Source organism: Osmerus mordax, chromosome 17 (assembly GCF_038355195.1).
Source record: "Osmerus mordax isolate fOsmMor3 chromosome 17, fOsmMor3.pri, whole genome shotgun sequence".
NCBI lineage: Eukaryota > Metazoa > Chordata > Actinopteri > Osmeriformes > Osmeridae > Osmerus > Osmerus mordax.
The window spans coordinates 15,468,723-15,495,197 of NC_090066.1; the positions used below are offsets into that span (position 1 = coordinate 15,468,723).

The following is a 26,475-nucleotide window of genomic DNA, read 5'->3' on the forward strand; positions in this document are numbered from 1 at the left end:
ATCATGAAATGGTTGCTTAACACATTTCATATTAATCATAACCAAATAACTGTATCTGAAAAAACAATGTCCCCGTTCCTCGTGGTTGTTGCATTATTGTGGCAACCTAGCATTCAGCTACAGTTCTTCCACCAGCATGTGAAGCACCCCAACTATTCTGCGCCCAACAGAGATTCAGCATGGGGGCTTTGGAGTGAACCTTGCAATATTTACCTAATTCTACCCGTGGTTTACCCCACACTGACAAGATCTCTCCCACCTGGGTGAGATCATTGACAGATCAACTAACAGATAGTCTTTATGGAGCTTTCTAGGTATGTCTGAATACAATCAGAAAGCAATTCAAGTGACATATCCAGGGATATCTAAATGCTTCTAAGTGACATAATTGAAGCTCTAAGCTGTGCCAGGTTGGGTCAGGGCTTTTATGAATGTTATAAATTAACAAGCCGCTTATATTTCACTTTTGCATACTAGATGTCTCAAGAGCGTGGCAAGTTAGATTATGTTTGCATGTGATCAATCACTGTCGCTAAGTTTAGGTTCAGTGACTGTCTTCTCAGGGTCTATGTGTTGTATTTACATATTATAATGGTTTACTGTATTTGACACTTACAGAAGACATCTTTATTGGGTATTTGCTTGGCAAAACAACATTTACTGCCTTAAAATATAATATTAGTTAAATTTGGTTTTACTTAGGTTTTACATAGGGTTAAGGTCATTTCACAGTCCACTAGAATTAGTACAATTTCAGGTCAAACGTCAGACACCGCATGAAATGCAAACAGTTCTGGCTAGTTCTTACTGCAGAGTAATGGCGATGCATTCTTCCTAAGTTTGGTTTTCAGGCTTTGTTGACTCAAGCATCTGTCCTTCAAATAATTTGTTACCAGCAAGATATTGTTAACAATGTGAGCTATAATATAATGAAAACGAAATCTTGCTGGTTAAAATAAAATCGTTTTTCTAATTCACTATTTTAGTGAAGGGAAAAAATAACCCTGTTCTTTGTTACGAATAGTGACATCATGACAGTTACTGTAGCAGCCATACATACCAACAAGTATGGAAAGTGTATTTTTGTCAATTCAAACGCAACACAACAACCACCACCAGACCACACATACTGGATTACAATTAAGGTGGACATTTCAGGACCACAGTAAGCTTTTACTATACCCTCAATCCTTTTCAATATATGGGAAGAAACCTTTATGTTTTTTTCAATCAACAAAACTTATTAATTTAATTTTGTTTGTACACATTTATTAAAAGAGCCATGGTTTATCTGAGGAAGTCTGTTATTGGAGTCAAGTTATTGAGGTCATGAAAACTAAACATTTCACTGCCTCCAATTTCAGAAGGGCATAGGTGTCATTATATGTGAATGGGACATGTCCCACCCAAATTTCTTTAATGGCAAATCAGTCCGCCTTACTTTTTATAAAGAAAATTATACAATGCCTATAAATATAATGTTTTCCCCTTTTGTTGCTTTTATACATGAAATCATGGTCCATATAATGTGGCTTTTTTTACAAGAATTTCCAAAAAAGATTATTTCATGTCATAGTGAAAACTGATTTTTACAAACTAATGTCAATTATTAAAAAATATGTTTGCATAAATATTCACCCCCTTTAAAGTGACTGACCTAATTCAACAGAGGTCCAGCTAGTTGATGCCAGCAGTGTCACAATTAGTGAAATGGAGATCACCTGAGTACAGTTGATGTGTGTCAAGTGATTGTAGTATAAAAACACCTGTGTCTGGGAGGTCCAGTCTCTGGTTCATCAGTATTCCTACTACAATTGCAACATGAAGACACAAGAAAATAACTTAAGTGTCAGGTGGCTGGGCGGTTGGGGAATCGGACTAGTAATCAGAAGGTTGCCGGTTCGATTCCCAGATGTGCAAAAATGATGTTGCGTCCTTGGGCAAGACACTTCACCCTACTTGCCTCGGGGAGAATGTCCCTGTACTTACTGTAAGTCGCTCTGGATAAGAGTGTCTGCTAAATGTTTAATTTTTTATTTATTTTTTTAACTCAAAGCAACTCAGAAAAAAGATCATTGACAAGTATAAGTCAGGGGACGGCTACAAAAAGATTTCCAACTCACTGGACATCCCACGGAGTTCAGTTAAATCCATCATTAAGAAATGGAAGGAGTATGGCACATGTTTAAATCTGCCTAAAAGCTGGCCGTCCTCACAAACTGAGTGACCGGGCAAGAAGAAAACTGGTGAGGAAGGCCACCAAGACACCTACGACCTCTCTGAAGGAGTTAAAAGCTTCAGTGGCTCAGATGGGAGAGACTGTACATAGAACAACTGTTGCCCAGGTTCTTCACCAGTCAAAGCTGTATGGGAGAGTGGCAAAAACAAAGCCACTGTTGAAAAAAGCTGACAAAAATTGGTTTGGGGAACACCAAACACTGCACATCACCACAAACACACCATCTCCACAGAGAAGCATGGTGGTGGCAGAATCATGCTCTGGAGATGCTTCTCAGCAGCAGGCCCTGGAAGGCTTGTAAAAGGTAGAGGGGAACATGAATCAGAACAATATCGCGATCTGCAAGAGAACTACGACTTGGGAGATTTATTTTCCAGCAAGACAACAACCCAAGCATACAGCAAAAGTTATACAGAAATGGTTCAAAGACAACAAGGTGAATGTTCTGGAGAGGCCAAGTCAAAGCCCAGATCTCAGTCCAATCGAGAATTTGTGGCTGGACTTGAAAAGAGCTGTTCACGCCCAATCCCCAAGCAACCTGACAGAGCTTGAGCTGTTTTGCAAGGAAGAATGGAGAAACATTGCAGTGTCCATATGTGCCAGCCTGATTGAGACATATCCACACACACTCAGTGCTGTGATTGCAGCCAAAGGTGCATCTACTAAATACTAACCTGAAGGGGTGAATATTTTATGCAATCATCTACTTGACCTTATATATTTTTTTATTAATTTACATTATTTTTTACAAATCGTTTTTTTGTGTGCAAATTCTTGTCAAAAAATCCCAATTATATTGACCATGATTTACATTAACATTTAGTCATTTAGCAGACACTCTTATCCCGAGCGACTTATAGTAAGTACAGGGACATTCCCCCGTGGCAAGTAAGGTGAAGTGCCTTGCCCAAGGACACGGCAACCTTCTGATTACTAGCCTGATTCCCGCACCGCTCAGCCACCTCCCAGACTCCCTGATTTCATGTATAAAAGCAACAAAAGGGTGAAACAGCTTCAGACAGGTGGCGTTAACATCCCACCTGATGAAGATGCTAGAGAGGCTGGTCCTTGTACATCTCCGTCCCCTGGTGAGCTCAGCTCTGGACCCCCTTCAGTTCGCCTACCAATCTGGCATCGGGGTGGATGACGCTGTCATCTACCTGCTACACAGATGCCTTTTTCATCTGGAAAAGGCTGGAAGCACCGTGAGAATCATGTTTTTTTCAGTGCCTTTAACACCATCCAGCCTTTACTTCTGAGGGACAAGCTGGAGCAGACCGGAGTGGACCACCACCTCACTGGATGGATCTTGGACTACCTCACCAACCGTTCACAGTATGTGTGGATACGGGAGTGTGAGTCCGACCTGGTGTCCTGCAGCACGGGGGCCCCACAAGGAACCGTTCGAGCTCCATTTCTGTTCACCATCTACACCTCGGACTTCAGATACAACTCTGCTAACGGCCACCTGCAAAAGTTCTCTGATGACTCTGCAATCGTCGGCCTAATTTCCGCCGGTGATGACAGGGACTACAGAGAACTGAACCAGGACTTCATTGGATGGTGCCAGCAGAACCGCCTCCAGATCAACTCTGGCAAAACCAAAGAGCTGGTGGTGAACTTCTGCCGGGGTAAACACTCTCCTCCGGTACCAGTGAACATCCAGGGAATGGTCATTGAGATTGTGAGATCTTATAAGTACCTGGGTGTTCACTTGAACAACAAACTGGCCTGGACTGATCACATTCATGCAGTCTACAAAAAGGGACAAAGCAGACTCTACCTGCTGAGGAGACTGAGGTCTTTTGAAGTGGAGGGAGCACTCCTGAGTAGGGTTGCAAAATTCCAGGAATATTCAAAGTTGAAAACTTTCCACTGGAATTAATGGGAATATACGGGAATATACAGGAATTAACTGGAAATTTGGGGGTAATTTAACTGTATTTACCTTGTCATAAGCAGACATGCATGCAAACATTTATAATTCAACTTTTTTGTGGACATACATACATCTTACTCTCACTGTTGTAAAAAGTTAGTCTACTCTATACTAATAAACTTGGTATTAAAATGAACATGGCTTCAGTTTACCAAGTAATCAATATGCTAGGTAATGACAAAGAGTGTTGGGAAAGTTCACTTTCTACATGAACTAGTTCAGTTCATAGTTCACAAATTTTTTAATGAACTAGTTCAGTTCATAGGTCATAGTTCACAGCTCCAAAAATGTCTTTCAATATGTTGCCAGCTATAATTGAAATCTCTATCTGTCTGCAATACCGCTCTTGGCCTCTATGCAATTTGGCGCTCTCACACTTGCCAGGCATAGGGCTGAAACGTTCAGACATAACACTGATGACAAAGACGTTCAAAAACAACAGAACGTTTTACGTTTAGGTTTATGTTTCTGGCAGACAATGTTCCCAACCAGCTGCATTCAGGGCCCAGCTGAACTAGGCGTGCATAGTTTGTTCTCAACTACATTGAAGTTCCTTGTGATATGCTTTTGCAAAAAAACTTTGGCACCAAACCCAAAATGTGTTTGGTGGTTTGCTACATTGTTGTTTTGCACTGTTGTTCTTTTACTCTTGTTGTAGATTGCACCATCTCTGTGCTTCTGTAAACTACAAATTTCCCCATTGTGGGACTAATAAAGGATTATCTTATCTTAAACATCCAAGGGGGGTGAATACTTTTTATAGGCATTGTATTTAACAGCTGTCACACCCACATTTGAAAACAAACCTATGCCCCTGAATTTTTTAAGTTTTACTCCTGCTCCTACAGTGTCTACTGCTGCATCGGCCTTGTGGTGTTTATAGCCCGTTCCCGAGCCCCCACATATGCACATTCAGACAAATTCATGTAGTGCCACATACACACATTACAACACCTACACACATACTACTCTTTCTGAAACAAAGGACTGAAAGCTTGGAAGACAAAGCTAAAGTTAATCTTGTGCTGATGGTTTGTGGGATCCCAAACTAAAGACTGTCAATGACTGAAAGGAGATCTTGTATGCCATGTACCCAGAAATTAAAAAGTGGATGGTTGGCAATGCCAGTGTGACCTACTTGGTTATTTTAGTAAACTTGATTTGAAAGCCCAGATTGGTGGGGACAGAGATCTGAAATTGAAGGGATTAACCATTAAATTGGTAGTTTGCTAAGTTATTTTACAGATATATTCCATTTAATGGAACCTCAAATGCTAAAGCAAACAACAATAGATTAACATAACTTTGGTTTTTGGCATTTCCATAAACACCTCCAGGACAGACTACAAATGTAAATACTTGCCATCAGAAGAATTTGCAGTCCCACTCAAAACCTTGTATCAAAATTATGTTCTTGACAAATAAAAGTTAAAAAAACATTCTCAGTCCTTGCTTGTGTTTGAATGGCTACTCTAAATTATTACTGTTGTATTTATCAACTTGTTTCACGACATTCTCTGTACAAATATCCAACAGTGTCAACATATTGTATGCTGAATACATACACATTGGTATGACATGTTCTTTTTAGGATAGTTGAGACACACCAACTCCCTGTCTATACTATTGCCCTATGGCTTTTCTGTCTCCCACTGCCTGTGAAGGGGATGTCGAGGTGAGGGTTTTTCCACTGTCTGCTCAGGGCTTATCTCCTGTAAAATTCCACTAGGGAGTGTGGGATTCACTCATACATTTAATAGACAAAGAATACTTCCACATGCTGTGCTAGAATGTGTGTTTCTGTATATGTGTATATGCAGCCCGTTTGCAGTACTTTCACTGCATGTGTGTGGGTGTGTGTATAGCACCCAATCAATAGACAATACAACATTCCTTGTCCAATCCCAGGTGATCATGTGACGCTATACTGATGCTGGATAGCACTTTTATGGCCTCTGCTGGTGGATTGGTGTAATGCCACTCAATATAAATTGAAAATATTTTCAATCTAACAACTACACAAACTCTTCTGTGACTGAATACATATGTGTGCATCTAGACAAAAGAGAGTATGACACCTTCTATGAGCCATTTATGGTCCACATGTATCTGGCAACGGCCAAGCCAAATGTAGCCCATGGCCATATTGGGGTGGTCAGGTATGGCCACAATGAGTATAGGTAAGTACATAGAAGATGTAGGTGATTCGGCAGAGATCTTATTAACTGAACCTTTGATGTGCAGTCTGCACTCATCTGTATCTCAAAGATTTCTATTATCGGTTGACATCAAGAGTGTGAATTGTAGGTGTGGCAGCCATGTGTGCATTTCTCATTAGCGGGGTTGGGATTTGGACTTACAATATTTGTAACCCCCCAGCACACACTCAAAAGTTAGCAAATATCACTAAATAGTCTAGGGTGGGTTATAACATTGTTGCCCATGTTTAATAATAGAATCAGGCTTAATGCAAGTGACGTAGCCTAACGCCTGGGACACACTGGCTGCAAAGCGCCAAGATCGGTTACGAATGGTGCAAGGCACACTAGACGTGCATTTCTCCATGCCGGTCACCAATCCTGTCACATCCTCTGAGCTTTCCTTTTTCACATGTAAAGCTGACATGGTACATAAACATGGCATAGGCTATATTTAGGCAACTTGTTGTTCTAACAGCCGTCGCAACAGCATCCCAACATAACGTGGCAACATTTGTCTTTTTTTGCCTTAGTCTTTGTAAAATAGGCTATATGCTGTGGGTCATACAACTCCATGTAGTAAATATGTTGGCTTGACAGTCAACGCAATCATCAATCGGGATTTTTTTATTTTTATGTTTACCGTATTTTTGGGAAATAAAGCCGCAGCTTGTACCCAGATTTTACAGTTTTCTTGTGGTTGTACGGCTTATATTTTGAAGCGGCTTATAGCCCGGTTTTAGACCAAAAAAGTGGCTTTGCCCCAGATCTCTACAGACCATGCAGCTAATTTAATGCTCAACACTTGAACGGGGGCTTATTACTTGAAAGAGGAATTATTTACTGTGTCGTCTCAGCTACCCTATCAGGGCTTGGAAATACAGCGACTTGCTAAAGTAAGCAAATGGCGAATAGAACATAACATTTCATAATAATTTCAGTAAATCAAACAGCTGCAAGACCCAGTGAAATGTTATATACAGCTAGCAAACTAACATTAGCTAGCATCGCTAACGACATTGGCTAATTCAACTTCGGTAAGCTATCCTCAGGATTTGCAAGCTAGCTAAATTTATACTATATAAAAAAAAAATTGTAGACATAACAATGGATTTTGCCACTAAATGAGTGACTTGGCTTTATTTCTGGACATACTATCCACAACCGAAGTGTGTTACACATCGCCTATACTCGTGCAGTGCAAGTTTGGTGTTAAGTGATAGGCTATAGCCTACAACTAACGCAGTCAAATGTTAATAACTTGTTTGTTTATCCAAATATATCATGTAATATGGTGTATTTTATCATCCTGCAGCCAAATTCGCAAGCGTCTCGCGGAAAAGCTCAACCAGCTGCCGAAAAAGATCGCTGCAGAGTGCAAGCCGATCGCGGCGCTTCGCAGCCTGTGTGGCCGGTCCAATTTGATAAAATGGTCACCGAAAGGAAAAGGCTGCACTTCCAGGCGCTTCACAGCTAATCGCGGCGCTTCGCAGCCAGTGCGTCTCAGGCGCAAGTGTTTACCAAAAGAGAGAGCACACAATTTTTATGCAAGTTGCCACATATTCAATGCTTAAATACTTACAGGGAACAGCACAATGGGCACTGTAAGAGTAACCGCCGTAAGGACAGCTAGACGCACCAACAGCAACATAGTGTCAAACTTGTACACTTTGGTGAACGTGTGAAGCAATTCTGCCTCAACATTATCTGTGTATTTTGGAAAGAGAAGAGGATGAAAAGGTTAACAGTCAAAACAAGCAATGGTCACTATCGGAGACGCACAACATTTTCTATCGCTTTTCAAACTAAACAATGCTCATATGTACTAATTTTATGCTTGCAGTGTGTTTTGCTTTTATTGCTCATTTTCCACCTTACTGAGATCAATCTTTTGTTCTATGACTCACTTGTACATTTTCTAAAACTACAGCTACGCCACTAAAAAGCTAGCAGTTTGATGGCATAGGTGGCTGACAAATTGTGGAGTAAATTCAATAGATTTTCCTATTTTTAAATCTGATACCTTTCAACCATCTTTAAACACAAGACACGCCTTCAGTGTTGATGTGCATCCTTATTGGGTGAACACAGGTATGCAGTGATTATAATGTGTTCTTACCATAGAAGGTAAGGTAACCAAATAACGCAGAAAGCATGTACATGATGAGCATGGCCAGGATAGACAGGTTGGACACATTCTGCATCTTCCGCCGAGAACGACTAGGAAAAGTAATTTTAGCATAACATTTTAAAAGTTTAGACACAAGTAAAAAGTGTGAGTGAGAAAATTCGTAAATGTGTTTGATACTTACTCTTTCAGCTCACTGTAGATGGGAAGGACTTCAGGATGGCACACAAAAGCAAATGCAAGAATTGGCACTGTGTACGCAGTCTGAAATGAAATAGGGATGAGGATGTACCCACACCCAGTCACACAAAAAGGTACATGCAGTCCTAAGAGACACACTTCATAGTCATGCTTAGACATGAATAAAAGCCACAGACACAGACATGTAGAGGCACATGCTATATTCAAATAGATACTTGTACGTGTAAGCACAGATACATTCACTCAAATGTCATTTAAACACACTTTTTACTTTACCCCCTCAGCTGTTGCCTCTACTAGCTACCCACCTGTGAGTTAAACACAAAGTACTTGGGTGTGCACATGTCCTCGTCATCAGGGTGGGGTTTATAGTGCACACCCGTGGTGTGGGGGGCATGCTGGCTGGCTGACACTGCTGGGGACACATCAGCTCTGGAAAAGTCCACGAGAGCGCTGCTGTTATGAAGAGCAAAGGGGGCCAGCGCTGTCGAACCATTCATACTGGAGTTGGAGTGATGGGAGAAGAAAGGCAGAGGGCAAGGCAACAGGGTCTTCTTATAAATAAGCTATGGAGAGAGAGAGAGAGAGAGAGAGAGAGAGAGAGAGAGAGAGAGAGAGAGAGAGAGAGAGAGAGAGAGAGAGAGAGCAGGAGGGTTAGTGGATTGCCATATTCTGACAATATTTGTAACAATGAAAGGCCAAAGTGACTGAACGTCAAGGTAAATCAAGTCAGTGTATAAAATCAAAAAAAAAATGACCATGTTACACACTCTACACAATCTAACTCAGTCTTTTACTTAAGTCAGGTAGTTAAGGGAGTCAGGTGGCTGAGTGGTTAGGGAATTGGGCTAGTAATCCAAAGGTTGCTGGTTCGATTCCTGGCTGTGAAAAATGACGTTGTGTCCTTGGGCAAGTCACTTCACCCTACTTGCCTCGGGGAGAATGTCCCTGTACTTACTGTAAGTCGCTCTGGATAAGAGCGTCTGCTAAATGACTAAATGTAAGTTACCACACAACACAGCTTATTTATGATACATTTTCAGCAGGTGGAAACTTTCAATTGCATTTTGGGGAAATTAACTGTACTAAATGGGAATGTATGGCAAATTTGGGACACACCATATCAGACTAAGTAATTACTAATTATAGATACCACTAATACGTGTGTCCTTTGTGCACCTCTCCCCACCAGTCACTGAAGGTCAGTCACTGTGTTACTAGCCAACCTTCACTGAGGGGATTGCTTGAATACGCCAGAATTGAATTTTTTTTCACTCATCTGTCCATATTGTTTGCGTGACGACGGGAGAGAAATGCCCGTGGCAAGCTAACTAGCTAGATAGAGCAAAGGTCAGTTTGTAACGCTCAGAATGTAGATCTACTCGTCGGACATAAGCTCAAATATCTGGAAAATGTTAGCTATTTTCACAGCCCTGTAGAGGATACCTTTGCAAAGAGATTGGCATACAGTTTAGGCTGTATCATTGAAGTTCAGGTTAGTAGTCAGATTGTTTCACCAATTGAAAAACGAATCTGGGACTTTTGATAAGGGGAGTGCCGAAAATGTACTGTCGCCGTTGGGCTTCCTAAAGAATAAAAAAGTCTTACCAGTGTCGGGTACAGCGTTACAGTGAGCTACACTGCAGAGCTCGACAATAACGATGGCCTGGGGCCACTGTTAATTATTGATTGAAAAAAAATATTGCATTGTAAAAGTTAACATTTACATTTACATTTAGTCATTTAGCAGACGCTCTTATCCAGAGCGACTTACAGTAAATACAGGGACATTCCCCCGAGACAAGCAGGGTGAAGTGCCTTGCCCAAGGACACAATGTCAGTTGGCATGACCGGGAATCGAACTGGCAACCTTCGGATTACTAGCCCGATTCCCTCACCGCTCAGCCACCTGACTCCCAACATCCTTCATATGTTTTGCTAACTGCTAAATGCATAAATAACTTTGCAGCTCGTGGGGCGCACAGTTGGCAAATCAGGAGTTGAGTAGTGAGTGACGAGTGGTTGTCAAATTGTAATTCTCTAATCTCGATAAATTTTTTAACAACTGGCGCGAGACAATAAAGTGACGATGGCAGCAAAGTAGAGCTATGAGCTCAAACGGAAGCAACTTTTTTTATGGAACTGTTGCACTGTGTCGTCTGTTCCCGTCTAACAGTGCGTGTCCACTGCAGCGGCGCGAATCGCTTGCCATCACTCGCCTTACATTTACATTTATTCATTTAGCAGACGCTTTTATCCAAAGCGACTTCCAAGAGAGAGCTTTACAAAGTGCATAGGTCACTGATCATAACAACAAGATAGCCAAAAAACATCGCGAGTAGCCAAAACATGAAGCACACATTGTGAACAACCAAAGTAAGTGCCAAAGGGAAGAACCATAAGAGCATGTAGTTAAACAAGTTACAATTAAACAACATGAACCGCTATAAGTGCAAGTGTACCTGTGGAAAAAAGCAAGCAACAGTAATAAAAACTATATATCACAGCGAGAACAAAAATTTAAATCAGTTACCACTAACCACAAGAGCAACAAGTCTCTAAGCAAGAGTCATTGTGATCCTTGAGGAAACTAACATCGGGTCAAGCGAACCATTCCTAAGTACCGTTGTACTCCCGGAACAAGTGCGTCTTGAGCCTTTTCTTGAAGGTGGAGAGACAGTCAGTATCTCTGATGGAGGTGGGGAGTTGATTCCACCACTGGGGGGCCAGACAGGAGAAGAGCTTGTGTTGGGACCGGGCGGTCTTGAGCGGTGGGACCACCAGGCGGTTGTCTGAAGAAGACCGTAGGTGACGGGTGGGGGTGTAAGGCCCGTTCACTGCTCGGAAGGTCAATACCAGGGTCTTGAATCTGATACGGGCCATGATAGGTAGCCAGTGGAGAGAGATGAGGAGCGGGGTAACATGGGAGCGTCTGGGTAGCGCCTTCCCACAGTTCACCACGCTCGGGGGCGTTTCAAACAGATTAATGTAAAATGTAGTTCTCTAAAGTCACTGTTGTAGTTGTCATGGCCAAGTGTGCAGACTTGGGTTTACGTACTCGCAACATCGATCAAAATACAACTTGTATACAAAATACAAAACTGTTTAATAGACATAAACGTTGATGTGTAAAAAACGTTTTATTATATTACTCAAAGTCTGCTAATCTGTCGATACGATAGGGAGTTCCAGACGGGCTAGCTAGCTAGTTACCACAGAACGAAATTACGTAATGTGACTAGACTGAATTTGAAAGTACAAGCACCAACAACTTTGGCAACCTTGCGCCATGCATCGTTTTTTAATAACATCTCTGTACGAATACAGCTATGTATCGTACAGGACTGGGTAAGCAGCCACACAAACGATTAGTTTCTCCTCCACCTTGAAACCTATAAAGCTAGAAATGTTCACCATGGTTGCTACGTTACGAGAAACAAGAAAACACTCCGATTGGCCATCGCTAGCGAAAATCGCTCCTCATTTGCATAAAGTTGAGAAAATCTCAACTCAGTCGCGTCGCTACCCACAATACACCACGCAAGCGATTTGCCTGGCGCCATTGAAAATGAATGGAAAACATTTTGTCGCTCGCATCGCGTCGCTGCAGTGGATACGCACTGTAAAGCAGACAAAAGTGGATCTTTTTACACAGCCACCGACAATTTTCGAAAACAATCCCTGACCAGCCATGCTAGCAGACAGCACCTGGTTTACGTGACAGCTAAACGGATGGTTGACAATCCATCTTCCAGGCCGTTGACCATGCTGGTCAAGAATTTAAATGCAGATGCCCATCGTGTTATTGCACGACTTATAACAACGGCATATCACTTAATTAAGACGGACAGCCGTTCGCCTCGTTCCCCCGGGCTATTGAACTGCAGCAGAAGAATGGTGTCGACTTGGGTACTTGGGTACTGATGAAATGCTATGGAAGCTTATATATATTAGCATTGAGGGACCAGAGGTTTCAGTTTCAGCCAGACAGAGTTGTGCAGAGATGGCTGTCAGCAAGGAAGAGAGCACGTCATGTTTGAGGTTAAAAGTCAATTGTTTTGCTGACTATTACCTTTTTATTTTTTATCACTAGAAATGGGATTTCATTTTTGTTCTTTTTATGTCCAGGATGTGTTTAATAAATGGTTAAACATGTTAACAGAATAACATAACTTATAAGTCTTTGGTTTTGTTAAAATTGTCTTTGGGCCAGTAAGTGTCAAACCCACTATGTTGAGCCCTGCACTGGTTTAAAAGTACAGGTATATAATGATTATTTCACAAACAAATTGTTGTAATCTACAGTAATGTCCTAATAAATCCTAAAACAAACATTTATTTGTGAGGCATATTTATTATTTTAACGACAGACCGCTGTTGTAGGTGTCGTCCAACAGAGGCTAATGTCATGATGCTAATGCTTCACTGCAATAGCAGACAGTTGTCTTTTTATCACAATGTTAAATGAGCAAATAATTTAGTTATCACCCTGGCCTTTGCCTATGGCGTTTCTGCAGCTGGCTTGCCGTTTTAGGTTGCTAGCTATCTTCCAGAAGTTAACGAGCTCACAGGTTTGTACGTTGTGACGTTAGTGACTGTGGCTAGCTAGTTAGCCACCGTTAGCTTCACTTTTCTCCACAACAGATTTCATTAAGCCTAAACTGTGCAATGGAACTTAAAATCCAATACAACCAACGCAATTGTGACCAAGACAAACATTTTGACACCGACATTGTCTATGTAAAAAGATCTGAGAGACGAGTTAGGGTGGGGTAATAAATATATATATGAGAGAGAATATAAGTTGTGCCTTGACAGGGGGAAGCACACCCAATAAATAATAATAAATATATATGAGAGAGAGAATATAGGTTGCGCCTTGCCAGAGGCAGTCCCCCCAAATTATATTTAAGTGCCAGGCATGTGGTACTGACAGGAGAGCAACAATCATTGCACAATAAGTCTCCAATGCATTTGTAACAACCTAGCAAGCACATTCAGGCACAAAAATGATACAGTAGCTGTTACACACAGCTTTGAATAAGATCAAAACACGACACATGGCCGTTGGAGAACCTACAATTTTTTTTATGGAGGAACTTTTAGGCACGTCATATTGTGTTGTGGATATGACGATGAAATGTTACAGGCAAAAATTTAAATTAACAGTGTGATCTCCCTGTCTGTTTTCCCTTTGTGTTGCTAACGTTTGGCTTGGTTTGTTAGCTGGGATAGTGGACACCTTAATGTGGGACTAGGGGTTTGAACTTACCACGCCAAGGAAAAAAACCATGCAACACAAGGAGAATCCACTTGTGTAGCCCAAATAGCCTAGAGAAACAAATGTTTGCAGCGTATGAGCACACGCACACACAAAACATATTTGAAGGGTACATAAGAATAGACAAATCAATGTACAAAGATTCAACTGCAACAATACTTATATCTCACCAAGGTTTTTGAGGAGGGATAGTGGCAGAATGATCCCAATAGACACAAACACTACCAAGTAATTTCCATTGAGATACCATTCACTGCAAACAAAGAACACTAATTAAGTCATACTAATAATTCACCACTTACATGATCAACATGTTTACATGAGTCATGGTCATAGAGAAATCATTGAGCAGTGAAAAAGTCAGTCAGTACATTCACATGCTCAACTCACCCAGAACTCTCCTCCAATTGCATGAAGGCCCGGATGACTTCAGGAAGCTCGTATTTCACAATGAAGAGGTAGCTGGACATGGCTGTTTTTCAAACCAAGATTATTAGAGATGTGCTACCAAGAAATAGATTTATGGTTTGAAGGTGCATTGAAGTTTCACCTTTTGTCTTGCACTTGTGCAGAATAAGTCAACTAAACTTAATATGAAGTATTTGAAAATGGTAACATATATACAGTACCAGTGTTTCAGTATGTTCAATGGAGTATCTATTATATTAACTTTTATGAAAATTGTTGCTTTGCCAACATGAGGATGAAACATGTATATAACTTACAAATATGTAAATTAAATCTTTAATTTGAATCTGAATTGTGTACCATTAATGTCATTACATTAGACTAATCATACATAGACACTGCATCTCTGTGTCAATATTCATGGAAAAAGGTCAGGTCATCAACATAACTTTTCCATATGTACAGCCATTTTTTGATCCAGGACAATCTCCACTTTTGTGTCTAAATTCAAAACGTTATACTTTATCAGCTATTTTTTTGTAATTTTTCCATATATCTTTGAAAACAGAGCGACAATCCCAGACTAAATACCTCCGATATTTTGAAGAGTAATCGATCCAAATGCAGCTACTTTTCCTGGCCACCCAAAAGCTCTCTCTCCCAACTTTTCATAGATGAGGGAACCTGCAAAAACATTGAAAAGCATTGCAAATTAGTTAAATGATTCATTCAATTTCAATAGAAGGAATTGCATGTGTGTCAAGCTCTTTACACATTAACAGTTAAGGCAGCTGTAGCAATTAGGAATGTAACATTACTTGTTTGTTTTTTTAAGACAAAAAATAAATAAATAAATCACTTTTACAAAGAAAAGGAAATAAGCATTTTTTTGTGTAGTTTATGCAGTTTTGCATAGTTACGTTACTACATCACAAACTATAAAACTATAAAAAACACAACTAGCTTTCTATCAGTCAATTAAGGCTTTTCCCAAATGTCTTAACCTCCTAACCATCTAACATTTGTTTTAGAAAGTCACTTTGTTGGGTCTAGCTTTAAGACATTAAATTGAAAGGTGATACAAACCTCCTTCTTTTGCAGTCATCAGCAGCAGATGCACAGAGTATAGAGACAAAACAGCCACACCCAGAAGAAGGATCCTACAGTGTCATAGGGAACATTAACTCGTCAGTCTGTCTTAATAATTGCATATGCAAGATATCAATGGGTTGTAAAACAATGGGTACTGAACAAACAAAGGACCTCGCAAAACAACCCAACTGACTGTCTGCTTATATTGCTTTTACAAAGTTATCCCACAGTATTTGTAGAAATGCCACGGGCCAATTTGGCACATCAAATAGGATGGGATTGTTGATCACTGTAAGAAAGCCAGGACATGAATTACATGTGACAACTCTTACAACCATATTCAGAATGATGATAATGATTCCCATTACAGGTGATTGACTCCCATTAGCAGTAAAAGTATGTGTCCATTGTAGATACACAATGTCAATATACTACTGCCATATAAATAATGCAAGGCAGAAAAGTAACTAACAACAATAGTAAATTATTTTTACAGGAAAATAATCTGAGTTTTTCTAACTTAGTGAAGTAATATTATCTTGGAGTTGCTGGAGTTATTTCAGGAGGGATGCACGTAATGCCTGCATCAACCAAACACGAGTATGCTTGGGTCTGTTGCCTGGTGCTCTTTGGGACCACAATGCAATCAGGTCAGCTAGAAGTCATTAACTTCTTCATCAGTCTGACTAGCCCAATCTGTCAACAAGTTTATTAGTAGCTTCAATCAGGGGGGTGTTCCATCAACGTCGCTAACGCAAGTCGCGCTAACACGAATAAGTCTCACTTGGGTAAACGTCAATTTAGACTTAAGCCTCAAGCCGTTCCACTAACGTTCCGTTCCAGTAACAGGCAACGCTAATTCAAGATAAACCTCAATAAGGTTAGACTGTTCAGCCCAGATCAGGCGATCGTCGAAAAGAGGAGTTATGTCGCAAAAAGCAAAGCGTAAACCAGCAGAGTGGTGTTGTTTCAGCAGCGTAAATAGTTTTTTTGAGTTTTTTTGGAGTTGTCCCCAAAAAGGGCAATGTTGCCGCAATTAACATGGCAAGGGAGACAACTTGTCAAATATTGAAGCAAATCGTTACCAAAATGCAAATGCATTTCCAGAGAAATGCATTTGCATTTTAAGAATGTGGCTGCATTATTTGACTCATAAATGAAATTAGTAATCAATCATCCTAATTGCATTTAAATTTTCTTCAAGAGTGCTCAATCTTTCACTGAGCTGCAATTCTTGTATGAAAAGTGCTATATAAATAAAGTCTTACTTACTTACTTAATTCAAATGAAAAATAAATAGACATTTGAGATTAAATTTTCAAAACATGCCCCAGCAAATAGATACCAAAATTCAATTTGAAATGTAAAATTTGAAAGTGAAAATGCATTTTCATTTTAAGAACGTGGCTGCAAAATCGTGACCACAATTCAAATTCAAATGCATTTTCATTTTAAGAACGTGGCTGCAAAATCGTGACCACAATTCAAATTCAAATGCATTTCCATAAATGCATTTACATTTTAAGAACGTGGCTGCAAAATTGTGACCACAATTCAAATGCATTTGCAGAAATGCAAAATGAACGAAAAAGCATTCTGAGCGGCGCAGCAGAGTGACGTCAGTAGCCGCTCTTCTTCAGCTCCCTGTTGACCGAGCTACCCATCTTGTTCGGTAGGGGGCGGTGTGCACATCTGCATTGCATTACATTGCAAATGTGCCGGGAAATTGATTGAATTGCCGGGTCTTTAGAGCAGCGTTCCCCAACCAGTGCCCACCGGTCCGTGGGTCATTTCGTACCGGGCCGCACAAAAAAGAATAACATTATTTCCTTTTAATTGATTATCAGCGTCTGAAAGACGTTTTATTCTGAAAAACGGTCCTTTTCCCCTGAGCAAAAAAGCTCTGCAAAGATGTGTGTTTACTCATTTTTTAGCAAGTTTGTGGGCCTAGAATAGGCCTAAACTGGATATAAGGAACGCACTTCGGGTGTCACTGTCGTAGCTTATAGTCACACACAACAGTGGGACTGACACATCGAAAGCTAGCTAGTAACAATATAACGATGGAAAACCAGGCTAAGAAACTTAAAGATGGGGCTGAAAAATTAAGAGACAAAAATACATCACATTCACTAGACATGGTTTTGTCAATTGAAAAAACGGCTGTTTATTTTACATAAAACTCCAAAAACTATTTTTCGCTCAAATCAGCTAAACTATTTTTCTTGCGCGCTCGTATTAGGTGTGGAAGTCACTAACTAGGATCACATCAAACCCAGAATGTGCATGCATTAGCAGCGCAGCTGTCCAGGGCCTATCTTTCCTCCCAGTCCGTCCCTGCCGGTCCGTGAAAGTATGTCTTTCATGAAAGCAGTCCGTGGCGCAAAAAAGGTTGGGGACCGCTGCTTTAGAGGACGCAAGGACGCAAGGTCACTGTGCTGCGCCGCTCAGAATGCTTTTTCGTTCATTTTGCATTTCTGCAAATGCATTTGAATTGTGGTCACGATTTTGCAGCCACGTTCTTAAAATGAAAATGCATTTCTGGAAATGCATTTGAATTTGAATTGTGGTAACAATTTTGCAGCCACGTTCTTGAAAATGAAAATGCATTTCTGGAAATGCATTTGAATTTGAATTGTGGTCACGATTTTGCAGCCACGTTCTTAAAATGAAAATGCATTTCTGGAAATGCATTACAATTTTCAAATTTTACATTTCAAATTGAATTTTGGTATCTATTTGCTGGGGCATGTTTTGAAAATTAAATCTCAAATGTCTATTTCTTTTTCATTTTAATTAAGTGAAAGATTGAGCACTCTTGAAGAAAATTTAAATGCAAATAGGATGATTGATTACTAATTTCATTTATGAGTCAAATAATGCAGCCACATTCTTAAAATGCAAATGCATTTCTGGAAATGCATTTGCATTTTGGTAACAATTTGCTTCCATAGTCAAACCATTACGACTGTTAAAGTGCGTAAATTGTAGACCTACCAAATCTACTTAACATATGCATTTAGGCCTACTGATAATAAGCGTGATTTGATGAGCTGTCTGAAACCGTTCTGACAGTAGGCTAGCCTATGGCCGATATTCTCAACAGGAGATTGAGAATAATACCTCGAGGACCCTGAGGTGAGCGAGGAAGATTGTGGCCGACTCCTCCCACCCTGGACACTCCCTGTTTCAGTCACTCCCCTCCGGCAGAAGGCTGCGGTCCATCAGGACCAATACCTCACGCCACAAAAACAGTTTCTTCCCTTACGCTGTTGGCCTCTTCAACAAGGCCAAGGGACCACACTGACTCTAATGACTCTTGCTTAAAACACACTGCCTTTTGCACTGCATTACAATAATGGTATCTTGTACATGTGTATTTTTTGTAATATTTGTATTTTTGTACTTTTATATTTTAATTTACGGCAACTTATATTTTATTTTATTGTATATTTAATTATATTCTAATCCCACTTAGTACTGCTAGTTTATGTACCCTTAGTATAGATAGTCCACATATTTAAATTTTAAATATATGTTTATTGTATGCACCTTCCTGCCAAAGCAAATTCCTTGTCTGTGCAAACTTTCATGGCGAATAAATCCCATTCTGATTCTGATAGCCCAAAAAAGAACGTGGCAGCAATTGAAAATTGTAGGATAAAATTCAAAACACTGAAGAAGGCCATGGTTAATTGCACTTGATGTGGGCTAATAATGTTTTTGGTCTTCACATCTTTAACAAAATTAATAAATTACTTCAAAATAACTTTGCCAAACGCATTTATTAACTGATAGGCTAAATGCTGAGCTTTAAGATAAAAGGGAAAGATAACCATGACTAAAATGGGGATTCACTGAAATAACTAGTATTGCACAGATCCAGCACCGACTTCAGATCAGAAGGTGACCAAAATTGTTGCACACTTTTCTTGGCAGACCAGTCATTTAAAATTGCTCAGCATGACTAAGAATATATCATTATTATATTACGCGTGCATATTTAATCCAAATCCAATTATTACTATTCTGGCTGACAGTGTATGGACAGCTGCCCCATATTTCCATATTTCCAATTAACATAGTCTGCCTCCACAGATCCAGAGGGGGCTTGGACAGTGACAGACTGTAGCTGTGCCAAGGGTTGTCACAGCCTCACTTTGGGAAAGCATGCCCAAGTGGGAACATTAGGGGAGACTGTTGGGCACAGCATCTAATCTTCTTCTTTAGAAAGGGCAACATTTGGGACACTGTCATGTAGGGGCAGCATAAAGGGCACTTCATAACAGCACCTTTTTCCATTGGAAGTAAGGGCATCGGAACAGTCCAATTTAGACTATTGTAAGGGCACCTTATAGGGTACTGCATCACATTTTCTCTACTATAAAGGAACTCATGAAGACATGTTTTTACATTTATAGAGGGCACACTGTAATTTATTGCATGGGGCATCCTGTGCACTCAAGCATATTTCACAATGTGAATGGCAGACAGTAGGGCACTTGGTCTAATTTTTGCCACTCTAGAGGGCATTTTAGAAACACCTTTTCAACCATGGGGGCACCAGGCAGTCACCCCCTGAGTCTTCCAGTGGGCCTGGATACACCCATGGGTACATTTTGTCATTTGTCATTTAGCAGACGCTCTTATCCAGAGCGACTTAAAGTACAGGGACATTCCCCCCGAAGCAAGTAGGGTGAAGTGCCTTGCCCAAGGACACAACGTCATTTGGCACGGCTGGGAATCGAACTGGCAACCTTCAGATTACTAGCCCGACTCCCTCACCACTCAGCCAGGGTACAGTATATTGCACCTATAATATTGGGGAAGCCAGAAGGAGAGGTAATATAAAAGCTTGTCAACATATAGGCTACTTTAAACAATGAAAATACTTTATACAATTGAATAAAAAGTCTCCTTAATTCTTTGTGTTTCAAGATGACCTGAAAAACTGATGATAATATTCAGGTACTGCTTTGGAGCAAGGTATACCCCTTCATATTTCCTGGCATAATTGCCCGTTTCAGAATGTCCCACATGCAAAGACACACAGAGATGCAGACAGACTGAACAGTGTCAAGGCTTGGCTACAGTGAGTTTGCTTCCTTGTGTGTGATTTCAGCAGACTACATAGTCTAGGCCTACCTACATAGACTGCAGTCTACTACCCTCCTTTCTACTATTATAGTCTACTACTCTCCTTTCTATTACTTTCTACAAAGGATGGTAGGCTGCTCTTATGTGTTCATTGCCATCCTTAAGAGTTGCTAAAGTGTTATTTCATATATATATATTTATGTATTTATTTTTTTAAGAATGACAATTACATCTATCTAGATAAACTATGCTGGGCCTGCTGAACCTATACTTCTTCCACAGGTACTGGTCAGGGAAGCATTACTTCTGTCTCTGAAGACCCTTGGAGCTGGTGGGATAAACGCTCTTTGTATAATCTGAGCACCTTCATCCACCACAGGGTTGTCAAAGAACGGATACGCCATAATAGATTGTCTAGACGCTAGACGCTCTGCTTAGTTTCTAAGTCCTTATTTTATGTCAATTAACCAATGGCTTTTGAAAACAGTTAAAGTGACATTATTTCTTAACTTGTTTATTTAAATTAATATCTTTTTTGGAGATGAAGTAAACATGTAGCTAAATCATTAATGTCTGCACTTCAAAAAGTCTGAATTTACGTTTCCGAACATAGAATAAAGTGGTTTGCACGCAGGAATTTACTCGATGGAACTGTCTTTTGAGATTCTGTTTCCACCTGTTTGAAATTATTTGCAACACATTTTAGTTTAGCTTGACTTTTAGCCTGACACGGATCAGGATAGTTCCGAAGTATAAGTTACCTTGGTTACGTAGCTAGAACTAAAATAAGCCACCTTAATGGAACGGAACTCTCGCTAAAATAAGTCTTGTTTTTCCTTAATCGACGTTGATGGAACACCCCCCAGCACTCCTGTGTAATTTTATTTGTGTTATTTATATCAAGTATACTTATTGGTGATAGATAAAAAGTAACCTTTAACAAGGTAAAAAAGATACATAGCCTGCACCACTGAAGTCTCACACAAACAATACAACTAATTAACCAATTAACTAATTATGAGAACTGCCTAATCAGAACTGACTATTTGTCTTTCAACAAATAGCCAGCCAACAAAGCAAAGGTTGTTGTACTTATTCAAGTACAGCAAGTGAGTACTGGGATGAGAAAGCTGCTTTTTCATAGCATGGTAGCGCTTCAACTCGACACACTATTGGTACCAGGTACGTTGTTTTCCACTGCTTATACTATTCCCTCAAAGTAGCTGTTCATTATAACAACAACAACAACAACACATGAAACGGCTATGACATCATCTTTAACATGGTACACTACTCTTGCTGGATCCTTTAATAGGCAGCCAAACTGGAACTTCTGAACCTCCTCAGTGCAGTGGTCAATTGACCACTGCGTGGTTTTGTGGGTTGCATCTAATCAAGTAATCCAGTGAACTAAAACAAATTGCAGCCATTATAATAACTTGGCTATATAAAATAAGTTGTGGAATTGTGCAGAATGTCCCGTGTCGCAATTCTCTCTGACCAATCAATAGTCTGCAGTGTTTTCACGTCACCTTTCGGTATTGTCTCATCTCAAACCTTGACGGAGGTGCTACCAAAAAAAACTACCAGATACCAGGTTTGCCTGGTGGAAAACCCAAAAGGCAAGTAGAGTCCAGTCAGTCCCATGCAAAGGAAAAGCACCATAACAAGTGCCCCCACCCCCTCTCCCAAACACTTCCACATCATATGGGCGTAACTTGACACCGCCTTCCTGAATGTCAGAGGATCCCAGAATAGCCAAGGTGGTATTAGGGAGGAAGTACGACGTTGCAATATATGAGAGGAAACAAACGGAAGGGGACTTCTCTTCCTGAGGACAGCTGTAACATTGTTAAAACTGTTGAATATCTAATCCTGAACCCTTCTCTGTTCCTATAAAATCACATAAAAAATTCTGCCATTAAAAAAAAATCCACATCAACTAAAAGTAACTTCTTGACTGCTAGAAAGAAAAAAAACATTACAGTGGCCGCTACTTGTTAAATGATGATTATGGAAACACCAACTGAATGTATTCCCTAGGCACATACTTACACAAAAAGCAGGATACCAGTGTTGGCCATGGCATAGGACAGACCCAGGATGCCACTTCCCATAATGGCATTACTTAGGTTGAAGACAGACATCCCAAAAGAAGTGTGTCCCGGATGCTGCATAGAGGAGAATGTGTGTGTGTGAGACAATTTTACTTACAAAACATTAATTGTGAAAGCCATCACATATTGTCCAAAATGATGACCAAACCCTCTAGTTGAGAATTGTTTATAGATTAGGTTTTTACATTCGACTACATTTTCTTACATATTCTTCATGATATTCTTCATACTTCTTCTTCATCAAGCCATTGGTTAGGAACTTTTGGCTTTCTGCATCATCACCATCATCAAGGAATTGACTATAAATAAGTATAAGTAAGTCAATAAAATGTAACTCAAATCTCAAAAGATATGTTAAAGAATATTCAGATTTTAATATTCTGTCATTATACATTGCAGAAATATTTTATAAACGGTACAATACTTCAATGTAAATGATCATGCACCACTTTCAAACAATTTTCTGTGGTCTTTTACATTAATAACTGCATTTATAATACCAATATCAGTCTTGGTATCTGAGGTTGCAAGGATCAATTTTCAAGTCAGTACTAGCACACAATCTATCTTTCCATTGAGAAAATAAACTGAACTAAAAAAAAAATTCTGATCTTAAATGCGAAAAATCTACAAGTAGTTAATGATCCAGTAGCTACCGTTATACACAATTGTACATAAAAAAGGATGGATAAATGTATAATGCATGCACTAAAGGCAAGCCTTTGCTCTGACCTATTGATGGTGGCCTTCTCCGAGTCAATGGGCTCTGTGCATCGATCATCCAAGCTGTCAGTACTGTCATCATCTGCATCTGTGCAGACTTTCTTTAGCTCCATACGGTCCATGGCTTTTTCAGGCCTTCAGTATGTCAGAATACTTGGTGACAATTTGAAAAGTGGGCAACAACCTGTAAGCATAGTGGAGAGGGAAAAGGAGCATTATACACATGCTATGACACTGTAGAGCCAGTTAAATAACTTACAATTATCTGAGTGAACAACATAATTACCAGATTTACTTAGTATTATTTTAGTAATGATACTGTGATGATTAAAGCCTCTCTTTGGTGAATGTTGAAATAGATTAAACTACACAGTAAGTTTCCTCAGGAAAAAAGTTTGCCAAATTCCTCACAAGATACTAGGTACTGTTCATGTGAAAGGTCACGGTACACATCAGTGCTTATCTAGCGGGGTGGACCTACTGCAACTAGCATATAGCCGTCTTTGTTATAAACATTTTTCAAACTTTCTGAAACACTCTGGTTCAAAGGCCATGACAAGTTACCTTAAGGAGAAAAATGTGGTGCACAGACCGATGACACAATGAGAAGTCGTCCAAAGATAAAATTAAAAGCTGTGTAGGCATGATTCAGTTTGTAACTTTACACTTGTTTATTTATATTAAAACATATTGCAAATTTTATTTTGTTGAGATGTTATGACTGATTTATTATAACTATCATAAAAAGTCAGCCCAAGGTCAAATAATTATGTAGTTGTGAGATCTACCCCCACACTTCCATTGGCATGACAAAGAGTGGTCTGTTCTATTCCGTTTTAACCACTTAAAATGGCCACACCACTTGCAATCCCTCAAACAACCACAGGGAGGGAACATTTATGTATTTCCATACCTTATTATGCAGATTACATAATAAGCAAAAACACTGGGCAGAATAAAGACCTGCTAAATTATTTAACAGAAAAATGCCAAAAATTCAGTTTTCCCACACAGAACAGACTTTGACTAGGTTTCTCTAGTATAGAGAATATTTGCATACTTTAATGAATATAGACCAACGGAGCAGATGAAAAACAAAACCTGCTTTCCATGACATCTGGGCTTTCAACCTTATTTCTAGAGAAGTTGGTCTAGAAATTAGGCCCAATCTAATAATCAATTCACGTGATGATCACAGTATACCATTTCTACAGTTAACCAGCCACAGTGTACATCTTTAAATATAATTAATTTTCTAATTACTGAGGATACTAAAACACACTTTGTAACCCATGTCCAAAGGGACAGTAACATATAACCTTTTACAGGGAAGCTGGCAAACATTGAAGCCTTTATCATAATTCACATTCCTTTGGTGGATTACCAGAAATATTTCAGTAGATTTTTTGTCTTTTTGTTCTGTCAATGTTAACACCAGTTTGTCTTAACTAAATTGATAATGGAATATTGCTAAAGCTTAATTGTGTGAATATCCATTGCTTTCACTAGCCACACTGCAGTTCATCAATGCTTTCAAAAGACTGTGGCCTTCAATCAGAATCAGAATTTGTTTTATTCGCCATGTATGTTATACAGACACGGAATTTACTGTGGCAGGGAGGTGCAAGTGTAAAGCTATAAGTGCTTATTTTAACAAAAAAACATTTTACTACTTGTGTGTGTAAAAACTTCACTATTGAAGAACCTGTTGAACCAGTCATCACACCTCTTCCTTTAACACTATAACAAGGCAGAGCACCCCGCAACTCTGATGTAGTGTCTATAGTATATCCAATTGACATTTAGATCGGACCCATTCAAGTGGCTATTCACATGCAAATTGAAGTGGTGTTCTAACACCAAATCCTACCTTTCCCAACCTGAAACTGAGGCTACAAGTTTATATAAAGAATAAAGTAGATTTATTTGAAATATAAAAGTCAAATTAATTCTATTTCATTAATACATTATTTCTATAGATAGAAATCCACTTTTCATGTTGTGTAAAGTAGATATTACCACAGTGGGCTTCACAAAATGTTGCTGTAAATTGAACACACTTTACAAGAGCTCAAAGGCAAATTGTGTAAAACCGTGCCCCACAATCAACAAAAGTAAGTTCTTACATCATCCAAAAACTTGAGCAGTATGTATCAATACCTCCAAAAAAATTAAATACTTACTCAGTAGCGCCACAAAATGATATTTCAACGTGTTATTTCTTAGTTTCCCCAAGTATTTTGGTTGAGGTTACGAGGACAGAGGAACCAGTGCAGCCTAAAAGGGCTGTTGCTTTTGAGTGACCACGGTAGGAGAAAGTCTTTTAAAGAACAGAGGGAGGACCTAGCCTGGCCAATCAGCAAGGGTGCCTGTACCCAACAACCCCAAACTCCCTCCCCATAGTTGCATTAAGTAAGGAAAGAGAGAGATGTACATGAACTCTAGAAAGAAAAAAAATTGTATGACAGATGGTCAATTAGAGACAATTTTAAAGTGTAGGTGAGAAAGAGAGTAGATTGCTGGATGCAGATGCATAAACTTATGGTTGAGATGACAGCCAGTCGACTGCTGTGGTGTCCATGTGTTACACACTGGCCGGGGTACTTGTCCCCAGGGCCAACGACACCCTCCTAACTGCTAATGTCCCTCCCACTTCAACATTTCTAGACTGTCGGCACGGAGTGACTCAGCGAAGCACTCAGCAACGTGCCAGGAACAACCAACGGTGCCAACAGGCTGTGACTCAAGCAAACCAATGAGAAGTGCTCCTGAAAGTGGCGCTGTGTGCATGGTCACACTCACATGAAGGATTCTGTGTTCCCAGCCTATCTTGTACATGCACTTGCACTCCTAAAAAGCATACATTCTGTGTACAGCCAATTAAATATTAATTTTCATATTTTGCAGCACAACCAAACACCACCATCAACATTCAGTATACGTCCATTAACTAACTTAGGAGAAGTAATTCTATCCACAAAACCAAGTCTCAGCATTACGTCATGTAGCCAAATATGTTTAACTGTTTAAAAAATATATTTGTGACATTTCT

General features: G+C 39.7%; 1 protein-coding gene across 2 annotated transcripts in view; it reads right to left on the bottom strand.

Annotated features, from left to right (window-relative positions):
• slc38a4 (solute carrier family 38 member 4) overlaps positions 1-26,475 on the bottom strand; it is a 105,144-nt gene that overhangs the window by 6,175 nt on the left and 72,494 nt on the right. The window contains exons 1-13 of one of the 2 annotated variants that reach the window (XM_067255066.1): positions 25,607-25,703; positions 23,433-23,607; positions 22,906-22,999; positions 22,639-22,754; positions 15,481-15,554; positions 14,986-15,078; positions 14,377-14,458; positions 14,157-14,239; positions 13,978-14,036; positions 9,014-9,271; positions 8,689-8,768; positions 8,496-8,596; positions 7,959-8,083 (exon numbers count right to left, since the gene is read on the bottom strand). In XM_067255066.1, the coding sequence (XP_067111167.1) occupies positions 7,959-8,083; positions 8,496-8,596; positions 8,689-8,768; positions 9,014-9,271; positions 13,978-14,036; positions 14,157-14,239; positions 14,377-14,458; positions 14,986-15,078; positions 15,481-15,554; positions 22,639-22,754; positions 22,906-22,999; positions 23,433-23,545 (1,278 nt within the window). In that variant the 5' untranslated portion in view covers positions 23,546-23,607; positions 25,607-25,703. Of the gene's footprint in view, positions 1-7,958; positions 8,084-8,495; positions 8,597-8,688; positions 8,769-9,013; positions 9,272-13,977; positions 14,037-14,156; positions 14,240-14,376; positions 14,459-14,985; positions 15,079-15,480; positions 15,555-22,638; positions 22,755-22,905; positions 23,000-23,432; positions 23,608-25,606; positions 25,704-26,475 lie in introns of those variants that run through there. The other variant, XM_067255067.1, reaches the window with a different exon arrangement.